The following is a 17,179-nucleotide window of genomic DNA, read 5'->3' as shown; positions in this document are numbered from 1 at the left end:
GGGTTAACGCCTTGGCCTGAAGTGCCAGCATCCCATATGGGCACTGGTTCAAGACCCGGCTGCTCCACTTCCCATCCAGCTCTCTGCTGAGGCCTGGGCCTCTCTCCTGTGTCCTTGGGCCCCTGCACCCATGTGGGAGACCTGGAGGAAGCTCCTGGCTTTGGATTGGCACAGCTCCGGCCATTGCAGCCAATTGGGTAGTGAACCAGCGGATGGAAGACCTCTCTCTCTCTCTCTCTGCCTCTCCTCTTTCTGTGTGACTCTGACTTTCAAATAAATAAATTAATTAAAAAAAAAAAAAACTCAGCAGAGGCAACTGACAGAAAGGGAGAAAATTATTTGCAAATTATGCAACTGATAAAAAATATCCAGAATACAAAGAGATCAAGAAACTCAGCAATAACAAAACAATCCAGTTAAGAAATGGGAAAAGGACTTAAACAAGCATTTTTCAAAAGAGGAAATCCAAATGGCCAACATACACATGAAAAAATGCTCAGGATCACTAGCTGTCAGGGAAATGCAAATCAAAACCACAATGAGTTTTCACCTCACCCCCATTAGTATGGCTTTCAAATATCCAGAATACAAAGAGATCAAGAAACTCAGCAATAACAAAACAATCCAGTTAAGAAATGGGAAAAGGACTTAAACAAGCATTTTTCAAAAGAGGAAATCCAAATGGCCAACATACACATGAAAAAATGCTCAGGATCACTAGCTGTCAGGGAAATGCAAATCAAAACCACAATGAGTTTTCACCTCACCCCCATTAGTATGGCTTTCAAATAGAAATCCAAACAAGAAATGCTGGCGAGGATGTGGGGGGAAAGGTACCTACTCCACTGTTGGTGGGAATGTAAACTGGTACAGCCACATGGAAGACAATATGGAGATATCTCAGAAACTTGAATATAGATCTACCATATGGCACAGCCATCCCATTCATGAGGGTTCCACACTCATGACCAAACTGCCTCCCAAAAAAAACACTCTGCTAATGTCTATTGTGGATTAGAATTTCAACCTATGTATTTTGGGGAGAAACAGACATTCAGTCCATGTCCATAACATGAAATATATACATACATATACATATATATATATACACACACACACACACACACACATGCCCAGTATCATCACTGAAATGGATAGAGAACAGGATTTAGGAAAACTACTAGAGGGTTTAGAATTTACATGACAGAATATGGGAGAGAAGGGAGCTCAGTAAAACAACACTCTAAAGACCTTGAATCTCTTGGCTGAACACTAATCTGCGAATCTATGGGCTAAAAGTCTACAAGGCCAGAGACAACTATGGGAAAGCAGTACGCTGAACAGTTTCTGACACTCTATATATAAAGTTAGGAATAGTTCATGTTCCCATCAGCCACAGTGGAAAGACTTCATAATATATGGAGCAATGGATAGAATATGCAGAAGAGTTTAAACTTAGTATTGAGAATAAATTTGAATGCAACCAATAACTGCTCTGGGTAAGTTCTAACAGAACTTAAAAGGAAGCCTAGAAATGGGCCAGCGCCGTGGCTCACTTGGCTAATCCTCTGCCTGTGGTGCCGGCATTCCGGGTTCTAGTCCTGGTTGCGGCACCGGTTCTGTCCCGGTGTGCTCCTCTTCCAGTCCAGCTCTCTGCTGTGGCCTGGGAAGGCAGTGGAGGATGGCCCAAGTGCTTGGACCCTGTACCCGCATGGGAGACCAGGAGGAAGCACCTGGCTCCTGGCTTCGGATCAGCACAACGCATCAGCCATAGCGGCTATTTCGGGGGTGAACCAACGGAAGGAAGACCTTTCTCTCTATCTCTAACTCTGCCTGTCAAAAAAAAAAAAAAAAAAAGGAAGCCTAGAAATGTTCAAACTAACTACAAAACTTAACCATATGCCAGAACAAAGTGTAGTATCCTTTAAAGAAATAAAAAACTCAGCACCCTAAACACCCAAAATATACAAAGTTTGGCATACAATAAAAATCTCCCAGGCTTGCAAGGAACAAGGAAAATATGACTTGTAACCAGAAGAAAGTTCAAGCAATAAAAAGCAGCTGCAGAAATGATGGACTAGCAGATAAGGAAGCTATTATAAATATGCTCTATATGCTCAAAGTAGAGGAAATTTTAATCACAATAAGCAGAGAAATGGAAGATATTTTAAAAGGGGAGAAACAGCATATGAAGCTGAAAAAACATTGTATCTGAAATTAAAAATACCTTAGATGGGATCAAGAACAGTATTAAATACAACAGAAAAGATGACCTAACAGTTAAGATCCCACATCCAGATTCCTGGGTTCAAGTCCTGGCGCCACTCCTAATTCCAGCTCCCTCCTAATGTATACCCAAGGTGGCAGTGGCAAAGGCTGAAGCAGTTGTGTCCCTGACACCCACATGTGAGATCTGGACTGAGTTCCCAGCTCCCAGCTTAAGCCCAGCTCCAGCTATTGCAGGCATTTAGGGAATGCAACAGTGAATGTAAGCTCCATCTCTCAAAGAAAGAAAATGAATTTAACAATGAGTGATCGGGCAGATGTTGTGGCGCAGTGGGTTAAGCTACTACTTTGTACACCCACATCCTGTATAAAAGTGTCTGATTCAAGTGTTGGCTACTTTACTGATGATACAGCTCCCTACTAACATGCATCCTGGGAGGCAGCAAGTGATGGCCCAAGTACTTGGGTCCCTGCCATCCCCATGCAAGACTTAGACTGATTTCATGGTTACAGCTTTACCCTGTCCCAGCCCTGGTTGTTACGCACATTTAGGGAGTGAATCAGTAAACAGGAGAGCTCTCTCCTTCTGTGTGTGTACGTATGTGTGTCTATCTCTCCCCTGTCTCTCTTTCAAAACAAAATAAATAATTTTTAAAGACACCTGGGCACAGAAACATGGCAACAAAAACTGTCCAAAGTAGGGACAGAAAGGAAAAAGGGTTAAAAATAAAAGTTGATGGGATGTTTAAGCCACCAACTAGGACTTCCACATCCCATTTCAGAGTGCCTGGTTTCAGTCCTGGGTGCTCTGTGCTTCTGATCCAGCTCCCTGATAACACACCTGGGAGACAGTGGATGAAGGGCCAAGTACTTGGTTTTTTGTCGCCAATGTAGAAGACCCAAATGGAGTTCCTGGATCCTAGCTTTCCACCTGGCCAACCCTTGGCTACGGTGGGCACTTGGGGCATGACTCACTGGCTGGAAAATCTCATTCTCACTCTGCCTTTCAAATAAATACACAAATCTTCAAAATATTTGTTTTATTTAAAAAATTGAAAGTTATGTCAGTGACTCATGAGGAAAAAAAATCAAACGGTCTAACACGGAAACTGGAGTTCCACAAAAAGGTATGGGTGAGGGCAGAAAAATATTCAAAGAAATAATCAAAGTATTTGAAAAAAACAACAACAACAACAACCTGGGGCTGGCACTGTGGCATAGCAGGGTAAAGCCACTGCCTGTAGTGCCGCCATCTCATATGGGCTCCAGTTCAAGTCCTGGCTGCTCCACTTCCAATCCAGATCTCTGCTGTGGCCTGGGAAAGCAATGGAAGATGGCCCAAGTCCTTGCGCCCCTACATCTGCTTGACAGACCCAGAGGAGGCTCCTGGCTTCGGATCTGCACAGCTCCAACCGTTGTGGCCAAGTGGGGAGTGTACCAGCAGATGGAAGACCTCTCTTCCTGCCTCTGCCACTAACTCTGCCTTTCAAATAAATAAATAAATCTTAAAACACACACACACACACACTAAATACTACAGATAAAAAAAAAAAAAAGCACATGGGGCTGGCGCTGTGGCTGTGGCATAGTGGGTAAAGCCCCTGCCTGCAGTGCAGGCATCCCATATGGGCACCGGTTCGAGTTCTGGCTGCTCCACTTCAGATCCAGCTCTCTGCTATGGCCTGGGAAACCAGTAGAAGACGGCCCAAATCCTTGGACCCCTGAACCCATGTGGGATGACCCAGAAGAAGCTCCTGGCTCCTGGCTTCAGATCGGTGCAGCTGCAGCCTTTTGGGGAGTAAGCCATCAGATGGAAGACCTCTTTCTCTGTCTCTCTCAGCCTCTGCCTCTTTGTGGCTCTGCCTTTCACATTAATTAATTAATTAATTAATTAAAAAGGGGACTATGTTGAGAGGATATATGAAGCTAGCCTGAAGGTGCTTCTACCAGCCAAACCTGGAACACTGAGATTGAAAAGAATGAAAAATATTATAACTCACTGAATAAAGTAGCAGTCCACTGTTCCACACTGACTTAAACTAATAAATGGAAAGAGGAGAAAGCTCTTTCTTATAGTTGAATGTAAAATAACAAATGTAGAAGGAATAATAAAACTAGGAAATCACTATTTGGAAAGCATCACAGAATAACTAATTTAAACAAGAAACATCAATACATATTAAAAATGGTGAAAGAAAGTGAGTCGAAAATTGAAGCTTAATAGGATATCACAGCTATCTCTTCAAGCTGAATTATAGAAGAAATGAAGTAACTACAAAAAAGGACTTTATAACAAAACAGGGCAAAAAAGGACATTTTCAGACATTAAAATAGAATTTGCTAAAAGAAATTCTTTGGATTAAAAATGGTAAAAATAAATATTAACAAAATGCAAATTTAAATTTACAAAAACGCATTAAGAATTCTGGAAATAGTAGCTATATGGATAAACATAGTACTGTATGTGTAGCTTTTTCTTAGTTTCTTTAAAAGGTGTATGATTGCTGGGGCCGGCACCGTGGCTCACTTGGTTAATCCTCCGCCTGCGACACCGGCATCCCATATGGGCACTGGGTTCTAGTCCAGGTTGCTCCTCTTCCAGTCCAGCTCTCTGCTGTGGCCCGGGAGGGCAGTGGAGGATGGCCCAAGTGCTCAGGCCCCTGCACCCACATGGGAGACCAGAAGAAGCTCCTGGCTTGTGGCTTCGGATCAGGACAGCACCAGCCGTAGCGGCCATTTGGGGAGTGAACCAACAGGACGACCTTTCTGTCCCTCTCTCTCTCTGTCTATAACTCTACCTGTCGAATAAAAAAAATAATAAAAAAAAAAAGGTGTATGATTGTTTAAAAGAAATGTGTACTTGGGGGGCCGGCACCATGGCTCCATAGGTTAATCCTCCGTCTGTGGCGCCAGCATCCCATATGGGTGCCAGTTCTAGCCCCAGCTGCTCTTCCAATCCAGCTCTCTGCTATGGTCTGGGAAAGCAGTGGAGGATGGCCCAAGTGCTTGGGCCCCTGCACCCGCGTGGGAGACCGGAAAGAAGCTCCTGGCTTCGGATTGGGGTAGCTCCAGCCATTGCGGCCATTTGGGGAGTTAACCAACGGAAGGAAGACCTTTCTGTCTCTCCCTCTCACTGTCTGTAACTCTGTCAAATAAATAAATAAAATCTTAAAAAAAGAAATGTGGGGCCGGCGCCGCGGCTCACTAGGCTAATCCTCCGCCTAGCAGCGCCGACACACCGGGTTCTAGTCCCGGTTGGGGCGCCGGATTCTGTCCCGGTTGCCCCTCTTCCAGGCCAGCTCTCTGCTGTGGCCAGGGAGTGCAGTGGAGGATGGCCCAAGTGCTTGGGCCCTGCACCCCATGGGAGACCAGGAGAAGCACCTGGCTCCTGCCATCGGATCAGCGCGGTGCGCCGGCCGCAGCGCGCCAGCCGCGGCGGCCATTGGAGGGTGAACCAACGGCAAAGGAAGACCTTTCTCTCTGTCTCTCTCTCTCACTGTCCACTCTGCCTGTCAAAAAAAAAAAAAAAAAAGAAATGTGTACTTCTATGTATAGAATCCAATACAGAAATCCTAATATATGTAGACATATTATGACACCTATTGCAGAAAGAAGTGGGGGTGAATGAAACTACATCACTGGAAGGCTCTTACATCTTATATGAAGAGGTACAACAGCTTCTAAGTAAACTATGAACAGGGAAGGATGAACCCATGTATTATAATCTTTAGAGAAATTACTAAAAAAATGCAAAGGCATACAATTCAAGAAAACAAAGGAACTAAAATGTAAAACTAAAAAATACTCAACTGATCCAAAAAGGCAGGTAAGGAGTATGAAAGGAACCAAAAGCACACAGCATAAACAGATAATTAACAGCAAAACAGACCTAAATCCAACTGTATCTATTCACAAATCAATTAATAGGCTGTCAGCCTAGATACAAAAGCAAGACACTACCACATGCCAGCTACAAGATAATGCACTTTACAGACGCAAACACATGAAAACAAATTTAAAAAGGAAAAATACACTATGCAAACAGAAAGTGTAAGAAAAATGGATGGAGGAGGGGGACAAGGATTTGACACAGTTGTTAAAGTCACTACTCAGGACATGCACATCCTCCTGCTGTTCTACTTCCAATCTAGCTTCTGACAATGTGCAACTTGGGAGGCAACAGATGATGGCTCAAGTATTTGGGTCCCTATCACCCATGTGGGAGACCTAGAGAGAGTTCTGAGCTCCTGGCTTCGGCCTGGCCCAGCCCTGGCTGTTCTGGGCATCTGCAGAGTGAACCAGTGAATGGAAGATCTCTATCTCTCTGACTTAAAATAAAAATGAAAATAATCTTTTAAAAAAGAAAACTGGAATGGCTAAGACAAAAAGACCTACAAGACAGAGCAGTACCAGAGGTAGGAGAACTTTATATAATGAAGAAAGGATCAATATAATTCTTATTGTGTGTCTAATAGCTTTCAAAAATACATAAAGCAAAAACTGACACAATAAAAAAATTTGTGATCACAGCTGTGCATTTAAACACTTTTCTTTTAGAAAGTGATAAAATTAAATAAATCAAAGATACACAAGATTTCAACAGTACTATCAACCGCACTTTCACCTGATGCTTTTAGAATACTACACTCAACAACTGCAGAACACTCTCTTTAAGTGTACATTATTCACCTAATAAAATAAGGTCTTTAAGAATGTATGGGAGGGCTGGTGCTGTAGCGCGGCGGGTAAAGCCACCGCCTGCAGTGTCGACATCCCACATGGGCACCAGTTCGAGTCCTGGCTGCCCCACTTCTGATCTAGCTCTGCTATGGCCTGGGAAAGCAGAAGATGGCCCGAGTCCTCGGGCCCCTGCACCCACGTACGAGACCCAGAAGAAGCTCCTGGCTTCAGATAGGCACAGCTCTGGCCGTTGCGGCCAACTGGGGAGTGAACTAGCAGATGGAAGACCTCTCTCTGCTTCTGCCTCTGCCTCTCCTTCTCTGTCTGTGTAACTCTGACTTTCAAATAAATAAATAAATTTTTTAAAATAAATCTTTCCAAAAAAGGAATGTATAGGCTAAATAAATGAAATTAATAAATTCACAGTTGGAAGATAGGGCACAATAAATAAAGTAACAATACTTGCCTAAGTTGATTAGTTCACAGTTGGAGAAATAAGAGAAGTTGCAACTGACCACGTAGACTTACAATCACATAAAATGTCTGTATTTCAAAACACACTTAAAGCTCTTGGTACCTTGGTTCTCCGCAACAGCACAGCCAGAATGCTGTGCAACAAGTAAAGGTGAATGCAGAGACAGAAAAACCCGAACAGCATGGGGGCACCATGGAGCTAAAAGAAGGGAGATTACATAAGTGAGATGGAAACCTATGTTCAATATGGGAAAAAAGAGGAAGTTGTAGGCAGAGAAAAAAACTTAAGCAAGAAAAGAGAACATTAGTAACCCTCTGAAGAAGCAAGTAGAAATGAAATGCTGTACGACAGCCTCTCCACAAGGACCTTCAGAATGACAGATGTAGAAAGGGTGCAGGGACAGTATTACATGGGCAGGCAAAGCATGGTAGCCACGAGGGGCAACGGAGTGAAAAAAAGCATTTTTTTCTTAAATATGTTTAAAACATAGGAATATTTGCATATCTGAATAAGAGAAGTCCACTACACTGGATGTTAGAACTGAAAAGGACAGAACCCAAGTCCCAGAAAGCAAGGAGAGAGTAAAATAGTGAGGCGTTTAAGTTTCAGAGAAAGGCATAGATGTCTGCTCTGAGAGTTAATGAAAAGAAACAGAAACAAACAGAGGCAGGCAGAGACTGACTAGAGGGAGGCTGCACTGCTGAGACAATGTCACCTCCTCCCACGGGGGGAAAGCTATCACTGACCCGCCACTTCCCACTCCTGTGAGGAAGTCTAACACTCTACTGGTTAACAGCCATGATTAAAAGGCTAACTGAAGAGTTTTTACACACAGAAATCTACAAAGTCATCAGGAGTAAGTTATCAACTCTTCAAACACGGTGCTTGGGTGAAAATATACTTAGGTTCCACCCTGGGCTTAGAGGTCATGTTAAGCCTTTCAGAGGAGACCATGGCTCTGAGCAAGAGCCACCTTTTCATCCCCTGCATTGGTACACCATTTTCCAACACGGTAAGGTCTGACAGCAAGTAGACAGATGTCTGATGAATGCAGACTTTCTACCTTTGTGCTATTTGCCTGGATGAGAGATGAGAGGGTGAGAAGGTTATCAGAAACCAGCCCTATGACGCCTAGTTCCCTCACATGCGCCTATCACCCTGCTCTGTCATTTCTATCACACCATTCTTCCCCAGCTGTAATCTCCAGCACTCTCCTCAATGTTCCACATGATTTGGGAGACTCCACTGTTGTTCATGAGATTTCGCTCCATCAAGAAAAGCCCCAGGAAGTGGGCATGTGGTGTAGCAGTGAAGTTGCCGCTTGGGACACCCGTATCCCGTATCAGAGAGCTTGTTGGAGCCCTGGTTACTCCACTTCCCTCCAGCTCGCTGCTAATGCACAACCTAGGAGGCAGCAGGAGACAGCTCAAGTAGTTGTAGTTGGGTCCCTATCAATCATGTTAGAGACCTGGACAGTTTCAGATTCCCATCTTTGGCCTGGCCCACCCCTGGCTGTTGTGGGCATTTGGGGAATGAAACAGTGAACAGATCTCTCTCTCCATTTCTATGTCTTTTCTATCTTTCAAATAAAATAAAATTTTAAATTTAACAAAGAGATTTACATTAGGGAAAAAAAAAACAAAAAGAAAAGCCCCTAGCTCGTTTCAATTATCAGAACCTACTCCATATGCGTCATGTTCTCAACAACCAAACACAGAACTCCCAACAAAGCTGCTAGCTATCACTCAGGCATCTACACTGTGTATATCTGATTTTTCCTTGCTGGTAATAGGAACAGTCCCTTCCTTTTGCAGCAAGACAAGACAATCCGTTATGCTATATCAAAGGTCAGTAACAAAAATGATAGGTCAGTGGCAGAGAATGTCATATGCGTGTGTGCATGTACGCATATATTCATCTGCAGGAGTGAAAAGAATAATTTCTAAAAATTAATATGTAAAATGTAACTAACACTGCAAACACTTCATTCCTATAGAATGACATAAAATAGAGCGGGATTCATTAAAAAATATGAGTGGCTGAATTTTATATAGGAAAACTACAGAGCCTGTTTAACCCTTGGAAATCTGACCTCAAACCTACATCTGGCATTTGTGTTCTGTAATGGCCATTGATTGCTACTTTCTAATTTTCTAATATTTTAATCCCAATTAAGTGCTTTACAGGTCAAAATAAATTGTGAATTCAGAAACTGCCATGAAAAACAGAAATCCCTTTGACTTAAAAGAGGAACAGTTTTTTGGACTGCAGAGCACAAATTATACTCTGTCATATTTATGCAAAAGAGTTAAGACTAAAGAAAGAATCTGCTTGCTTATTAAAAATGCAAACATTACCTCAGTCACACAAATAGGCCCAACCTCGCCCAGCCACTGCCTCTGCAGATCACCCACCAGCATCAGCATTACATCATATGACATTATATAGAACAATAGCAAACTCTGTGTAGTATTTGAATATATTGTCTTGAAAGAATAAACTGTCATTAACTTGAATAAAAGCTTTCTGAAATCAAACCTGGGGGGTACAGCCCTCAGTGTGTGGCTTTTTACTACCTCATCCTGAAAACAAGAAAGGGAGGAAAAAAGATCAGAGTATAAAGACGACAGTGATGAGTGGCCCTTGCAGCAGCACGGCAGCCAGAGGGCAGGGATCTAAATTACCAGGCAGAGCTGGTCAAAGCAGGAGGCTAGGCAACAAATGCCGCACCTAAAAACCCAACCAGCCTCTATCCACCACACTATTGTGGCCTCGTGATTTTTCTAATGGGCTTTGCTAGAATGGGAAATAGTCTCAGGCCATGTACAAAATGGTTAAAACTAGATACCATCTTAAGATGGACTATCATTACAGCCATGTGACTTTAACCTCTCCTAAAGCTACCATTCGGAGGTACTTGCGGGATTAGCTCATTATTAGTATCATAATCATATGCACTGTTTCCACCCTATTTTCCCATTTGCTCATCTTTTCCAGCCACTGTCCAAGTTGTTCCCTCTTTACAAGTGAAACAAGAACATCACCTCAAATGCTGTTTGGCTTTTTTGTTTGTTTGTTTGGTCCCTTATAGTCTGGCCACAGCCATGTGTTACCATTTCTAAATCCATGCCACTCTCAAACAATTTTTCTATCTTCCCTGGCTAAGCCCCAGACAGTCTCTTATCAGCTTTCCTCCCATCTACACCCATCCTCAATGTTAATAACCAAAGAGGTGGAAAAACAAAGCCAGGGCAACATAGCTTGCTAGTGGCATATTCCCAGTTAAAACTTAAGTATACAGGGGCCAGCATTATGGCACAGTGGGTTAAACCACTGCCTATAATGCCAGCATACCAAATTGAAGTGCATGCTGGCTGCTCCACTTCCAATCCAACCTGCCGGATGGAGTTGCTGGCTCCTGGCTCCTGGCTCCACCCTGGCCCATACTCAACTGTGGCAGCCATTTGGGGAGTGAACCAGAAGATGTCTCTCCCTCTCTCTTGTCATTGTGCCTTTCAAATAAATGAATCTTTAAAAAAAATTTTAAAAAATGAAGTACACACAAAAACCCACCCTATAGTGCCAATGCAACTTAGCATGGCACCACAACGACAGCATCATAGTCATTACTCACTTTTAGGGTTCCTGGTGATGATTTTAAATCTGAGATTAGCTTTCATTAACTCCAAGTCTTCTCCTACTAGTCAGTTTGTTATCATAAAACATGAATTATTTCAAATGATAAAAAAACTAATCCCAGGGGTCAGTGCTGTGGCATAGCCAGTTAAGCCACCAATTGCTGGCATCCCATGTCAGAGTACAGGTTTGAGTCCTGGCTGCTCCATTTCTGATCCAGCTCCCTGATAATGTATCTGGGAAAGTAACAGAAGATGGTCCAAGTACTTGGGCCGCTGCCACCATTGTGGGAGACTAGGATGGAGTTACAGGCTCCTGGCTTTGGCCTGACCCATCACTGGCTGTGGTGGCCATTTGGAGAGTGAACTGGCAGACAGAAGATCAATCTGCTCTAATTCCATCGCTCTTTCAAATAAAGCAAAATCTTCAAAAAAAATATTAAATATTCCTCAAAACTGTTTTGGTTTTAGATTTTTCCTAGAGAAAAGAATTGGTCATACCTAGCCCACCTAACACTAGAATGCAGATTACAGGAAGGAGAGCATGAAAATTCTGACTGTGGGCAGCTCCAGATGGCACAGAATAGAGAATACAAATGTTCTGCTTTAAGTTTCTAAAGCTACAGACTACTTCTAATCTGATTGCACAAAGATACATGGAAGCAGAAATTTCATTAACGTTGGCTTCTTTGGACAATCACGTTATTCCTCAGACTAATGAACACTACTACAATGGGTAAAAAGCCATACTATGGTGTTTTATGAATGAGCCAGGGTGTTTACCAAAAACCCAACCCTGAGCCCTGCAGGGAAGAGACTGAAAGCCTGCATTTCCTCCTATGTAAAGTGGAAGAAGCAGTAGGAAGAATAATAAGATTATACAAGCATCACTTATAAAGCACCAATAGTTTTTAAGTACAGTGAGGAACAGTGTAACTAGCATAGTTACATGACATGGGTGAAGAAAGTTCAAGTTCCGTCTACCTGCTAGCTATCTGATCTTAGAAAAATCAAACACATTTAATGATGTCAGAAAGGAATGATGTGTGTGTAATAAAAGGCAATGTAAGTGTAAGGTGTTTTATATTATATTACACCACACTGCTATGCTCTAGGTGTTTGTCCCCTCCAAAAATCATGTTGAAACTTAAACCTCAGTCACATACCTAATGGGTATGGTGGTGAGGGCTTTGGGAGGTAAATTAGATGAGATGAGATCATGCAGGTGGAGCCAAGGATTGCATTAGTGGTTTTATTAGAGGGAGAAGACAAATCCAACTTAGCAAGCTCTGTCTCGCCAAGCGACCTCCCCCGCTCCCCCCACACCCGCCAGTGTGTCATGACCCAGCGGGGAGGACCTCACCAGATGGCAAGCAGATGCCAGTGCCATGCTCTTGGACTTCCAGGACCATAAGCTCAACAAATGTCTTTTCTTCATAAATTACCCAGCCCGTAGTATTCAGTTATAGCAACAGACAACAAACTAAGACACAGGTTAAGTAAACCAGAGCCTTATGTTATTTTCTCACTTGGATGTGAGCATGGGGAGGGGAGGGGACGGAGGGCCTCTTAAGCAGAAACACCATTCAGTTAAGAGAAAATTATCTCCACCACTTCACAAACATGAAAATGAAGTTATTAAAGGTAACTACCTCAATATGTGCTAATCAAGCAGCTGATCTCGCCTCTCAAACTAAACAGCTGCCGGGGTTAATTACAAGTGTATCAGTGGTAAAGGAGATTTTTCCTCTATGAATCTGAACTAGTCAATCCATAATCCACATCACAAGTAAGAGTGAAATGTTTTCATGGGAAGGCAACAGGGAAGGACCAACTCCAATGACATTCATTTACTCAGCCACTAGTCCATTTCTAGAGCTGGGGATTCAACGGGGAACAAAACAAAATTCCTGCTACTGTGCAGCTCACCTAGCAGAAAAAAAACAGGAAACAAACTTGCCATGGGAAAGGGGCTGCAAGTTTAAATAGGGCAATCAAGGAAGGCTTCATGGAGAAGATGCCATTAAAGCAAAGACCTGAAGGAGAGGAGAACGTAAGGCACACAGAGGGGTGGGAGAGAGTGATGGGGATAAGGACACCTTTCTAGCAACTTCAGGTAAGCCAAGAAGCAACCCCTTACCTTTCAAAAGGGGCTGGAAGGTTGGAATCTCTTGCAACTTGATGACATCAGGGTCGTTGCTGACGTTCCTCGAGGCCTGAGAGCCCTGAGCTACAACCACAATATCGTCCATCTTGGCTCTATGCTTAGCCGGAGAAGGAGTCACTGAAAATAAAGGAACACTGCTCAGGAGCGCCATGTTAGCTAGCCACCTCTACCTCACCAAGCCATTCTCAGTGCAGCCACTCAAATGAAATACTTTTACACAATACAGCGATGCTTCAGTGGGGGCCGTGGTGGGGGGGGGTGATGAATTATGGGGAAACTTCTATTTGCTATGGTATTAAAAAACTCAAACAGGCCAGCACCGTGGCTCACTTGGCTAATCCTCCACCTGCGGCGCTGGCACCCCGGGGTTCTAGTCCCAGTTGGGGCGCCGGGTACTAGTCCTGGTTGCTCCTCTTCCAGTCCAGCTCTCTGCTGTGGCCCAGGAGGGCAGCGGAGGATGGCCCCAGTATTTGGGCCCTGCACCCGCATGGGAGACTGGGAGGAAGTACCCAGCTCCTGGCTTCAGATTGGTGCAGCGCCGGCTGTAGCAGCCATTAGGGGAGTGAACCAACAGAAGGAAGACCTTTCTCTCTCTCTGTCTATAACTCTAACTCTGCCTGGCCAAAAAAAAAAAAAAAAAAAAAAAAAAACCTCAAACATTAAGGAAGGTTTAATACACAAGTAAATGAACTTTACTTTTCAGCACACAAAAGCACAGGTACATTATGTTTTTAATTTGTCCTTCTTTGACTCTCCTGATCCTGACAAATACCCTCATTTTACAAAAGAGGGAATGAGGGTACAAAATCTGGCTACGGAATGTCCAAAGTCAAAAGTGTTAGGGTCAGGAAAGGAACGAGAGTTTGATGTGTGGTCCATGAACACAGTCCCTGTGACAACGGGACAGCAAAGCTGTCACTATACCTATCTCAGCAGCTCAGATATGTTTAACAGTTCCTGGTTAAGAGAAAACTCATGGTCTCACACGGGACAGCATGTCCACTGCATTTAGTCCCCTCACCCTGAAGTTACGGCATTCATCCAAGATGGGCAGAAATAATCAAAAGGTCCATTCAAAGCAGACCCAAAATCCAGACATTTGAAGGACCCCTAGAGAGGCAGGTCAGTTTTGAGTTCCCTGAGAACCTAATCCATTTGGAGGAAAGTGGTTCAAACTATGAAGGGCTCCCTAGATTAAAATATCCTCTCCCTAAGGATCTTCCTGGCTGAATCTTTTCAAAGTGTTTCCACTGGTTGCTACAGAACGGCTCTGCCTTCTGGAAGCCGGAGTCTTCAAGGTTTGCCATTCACTCTTTCAGAAAAATCTTTGTTACTGTTACTGCTTTTTAAGAAACACTTACTTTGACCATTTACCTGACTGACTCTTACAAAAGTAACGCCTGAAATCTTTCCTGCAAAAATCAAGCATGATTCCTCCTTCTCCAGAATCCAGAAAGGGACTTCATAACATCCTAGCCAGCCTCTATCACCTTTTCTGTAAGATGCAGTTCATGTAAACTTCCAACGCAAATGTATGTAATGCAGGGAACAGGCACACTCTTAGTTCAGCAATCAGCCTAGCTGTTGGTTCCTGGGCAAGCAAACTTTTAAGAAGAGGCTACAAGCCTCCTCCCAAACTCTAACAGAGGCAAGAAAATCAGAGGGGGCCATTATTATGCTAACTGTTGTAACAGACATTCCCGGCCTCCTAAACAAACAGCAAAGCTAGTGGATGATGTTCACCATAAAAATTGTTCCAGTGTAACCCCAGAAGGCAGGGTAGAACTAGCAAAGCACCCTAGATCTGCTGGCTTCCGCTTTTCAGAATGGCAGAGCAACTCTAAAACCACGGGCTCTTCTTGGGCCCCAGATTTAACCAATTCAGATTAAGAAGCGTGGATCTAGTTTATTCAACAAGGACTCGCAGCTGTCCTAGGGTCCCAGGTAACAAAACCAGGAGGAATTAAACACCAACTGCTGTATGTATTGAGCACTCACTATATTCCCAGCACAATAATCCTTCCATTCCCACTTCAAAAGCGAAGGAAAAAATTTAAAAAAAAAAAAAAAAAGGACAACACCATCGCCTGCTGTCTGGCCAAATGTCTATGACATCAGAAAAAGGACCGTGCCACCTTCGGAGGGCAAAAAGCCGTTTCTGCAGGCATTTGCAGAAATGCAGACATGAGGCCGGCGCCGTGGCTCAGTAGGCTAATCCTCCACCTTGCGGCGCCAGCACACCGGGTTCTAGTCCAGGCCAGCTCTCTGCTGTGGCCAGGGAGTGCAGTGGAGGATGGCCCAGGTGCTTGGGCCCTGCACCCCATGGGAGACCAGGAGAAGCACCTGGCTCCTGCCATTGGATCAGCCGCGGCAGCCATTGGAGGGTGAACCAACGGCAAAGGAAGACCTTTCTCTCTGTCTCTCTCTCTCACTGTCCACTCTGCCTGTCAAAAAACAAAAACAACAATTAAAAGAAATGCAGACATGGTGCAGCTATCACACATTCCTTCTCAAGACGAACTTCCCAGGCCCGTTTTTAAGACGGAGCCTGTTCTCGCCGTTCCTGTCTACGATCTGGCCTCTGTCTCAGCCCAATCTCAGTACTTCAGTCATGAGCACGAGCGCCAAAAATTAATTAGGGCGTCTGTTAAAGAGTAGCCTGCAGCTGGGACAAACGGCTGTTTGGGGAATAAATAGTGGGCAAGGCGCCCACGCCGGTCTGGGGGAATCAAGGCTAGGTCAGACAGGACAGATGGTCAATTTTTTTTTTTTTTTTTTTAGGAGGCATGGTGAGGGTTTTCCCAAGCGTTGCGGTCCGCGGTCTCAGACCCACTGGGCTGGGAGGCAGCCCAGTGCGCTCCGGTCACACGCAGTGGGAGGGTGGGAGGGTAGGGCACCGACCTGAGGAGTTCAGATCGTTGGGTCGGCTCTCGGCCTCGGAACTCTGCTCGCTACCCATGGAGCCGGCAGCGGAAGAACGGCGGGCCGGGCGCTCACCGCTCCGCGGCGGGGCCACTGGTTAGGAACCGGGGACCTGGACAGGAGGTGACAGCGTCCAGGTGTAGCGGAGGCACCCAGCCTACGCGTGGGCCCGAGCGGCGGGGGACAGGGAGGCCCTCTCTGGGGAACAAACACGCAAAGAGAAACGGCGCTGACGCCAGCTGCTCGCCCTCCTTCTCCAGGAGAGCTCTGACAGAGCGGGCCAGGGACGCCGGCTTTGCGGCGCCTGCAGCCGGCGGGAGGAGCCGCTTTCACTCACTGACTCTGGCGCCGCAGCTCGCTGCTTCCGGGACGCGGGTGGGCGGCGCCGGCGACGCGCGGCAGTCAGTTCCGGGTTAAGAGACCCCACCTACCCCTGGCCCGGGGGCGGGGCGGGGAGACCCGCGACGGCAGCTAGGGAGACGCGGATTTAAAGGGCCCGCTGCCTCAAAGCCAGAGCTACCCCAAGGATAAGCCGTTTCCTGTTGAACAGGTGCTTCGCCTTTAAATACCACTCCCAGGCGGCATTAATTTTAATACCCACTTATGAAAGCAACTTAACAAAACAGATATTTTAAACTGTTTCCCAAATGGAAAAAGGTGCCGGATCTAGGATTTGAATCCACAACTGTCTGAATGCAAAGCTCCTTTTAAAATTGTATTTATTCATAAGAGTGTCAATTGTTAAATCAACAACAGGAGTCACTATGCACTTACTCCCCATGTAAGACCTCTGTCCTTAATGTGCTGTGCTATGAGAATTAATGATACAACTTGTCCTCAAACAGTACTTTATACTTTGTGTGTCTGGGTGCGAACTGTTGAAATATTTACTTAGTATAGAGTTAGTCTTCTGTATATAAAGATAATTAAAAATGAATCTTAATGAAGAATGGGATGGGGGAGGGAGTAGAAGGTGGGATGGGAATGGGGGTGGGAGGACAGGTATGGGGGGAAGAACTGCTATATTCCTAAAGCTGGATCTATGAAATTTGTATTTATTAAATAAAAGCTAAA

At 44.6% G+C, this 17,179-nt stretch overlaps 1 protein-coding gene across 3 annotated transcripts in view; it reads right to left on the bottom strand.

Annotated features, from left to right (window-relative positions):
- The window catches only part of BORCS5 (BLOC-1 related complex subunit 5), a 111,867-nt gene extending 95,307 nt beyond the window's left edge, over positions 1–16,560 (bottom strand). The window contains exons 1-2 of one of the 3 annotated variants that reach the window (XM_008259614.4): positions 16,443–16,560; positions 13,157–13,300 (exon numbers count right to left, since the gene is read on the bottom strand). In XM_008259614.4, the coding sequence (XP_008257836.1) occupies positions 13,157–13,300; position 16,443 (145 nt within the window). In that variant the 5' untranslated portion in view covers positions 16,444–16,560. Of the gene's footprint in view, positions 1–13,156; positions 13,301–16,084 lie in introns of all 3 variants that reach the window. The other 2 variants (XM_002712665.5, XM_008259615.4) reach the window with 2 other exon arrangements.
- Between the last annotated feature and the right edge of the window lie 619 nt (positions 16,561–17,179).

This window comes from Oryctolagus cuniculus, chromosome 9 (genome assembly GCF_964237555.1).
Source record: "Oryctolagus cuniculus chromosome 9, mOryCun1.1, whole genome shotgun sequence".
NCBI classification, from domain to species: Eukaryota; Metazoa; Chordata; class Mammalia; order Lagomorpha; family Leporidae; genus Oryctolagus; species Oryctolagus cuniculus.
Note: the sequence above shows the minus strand (reverse complement) of the source record. Positions and strands in the feature narration are given on the sequence as shown.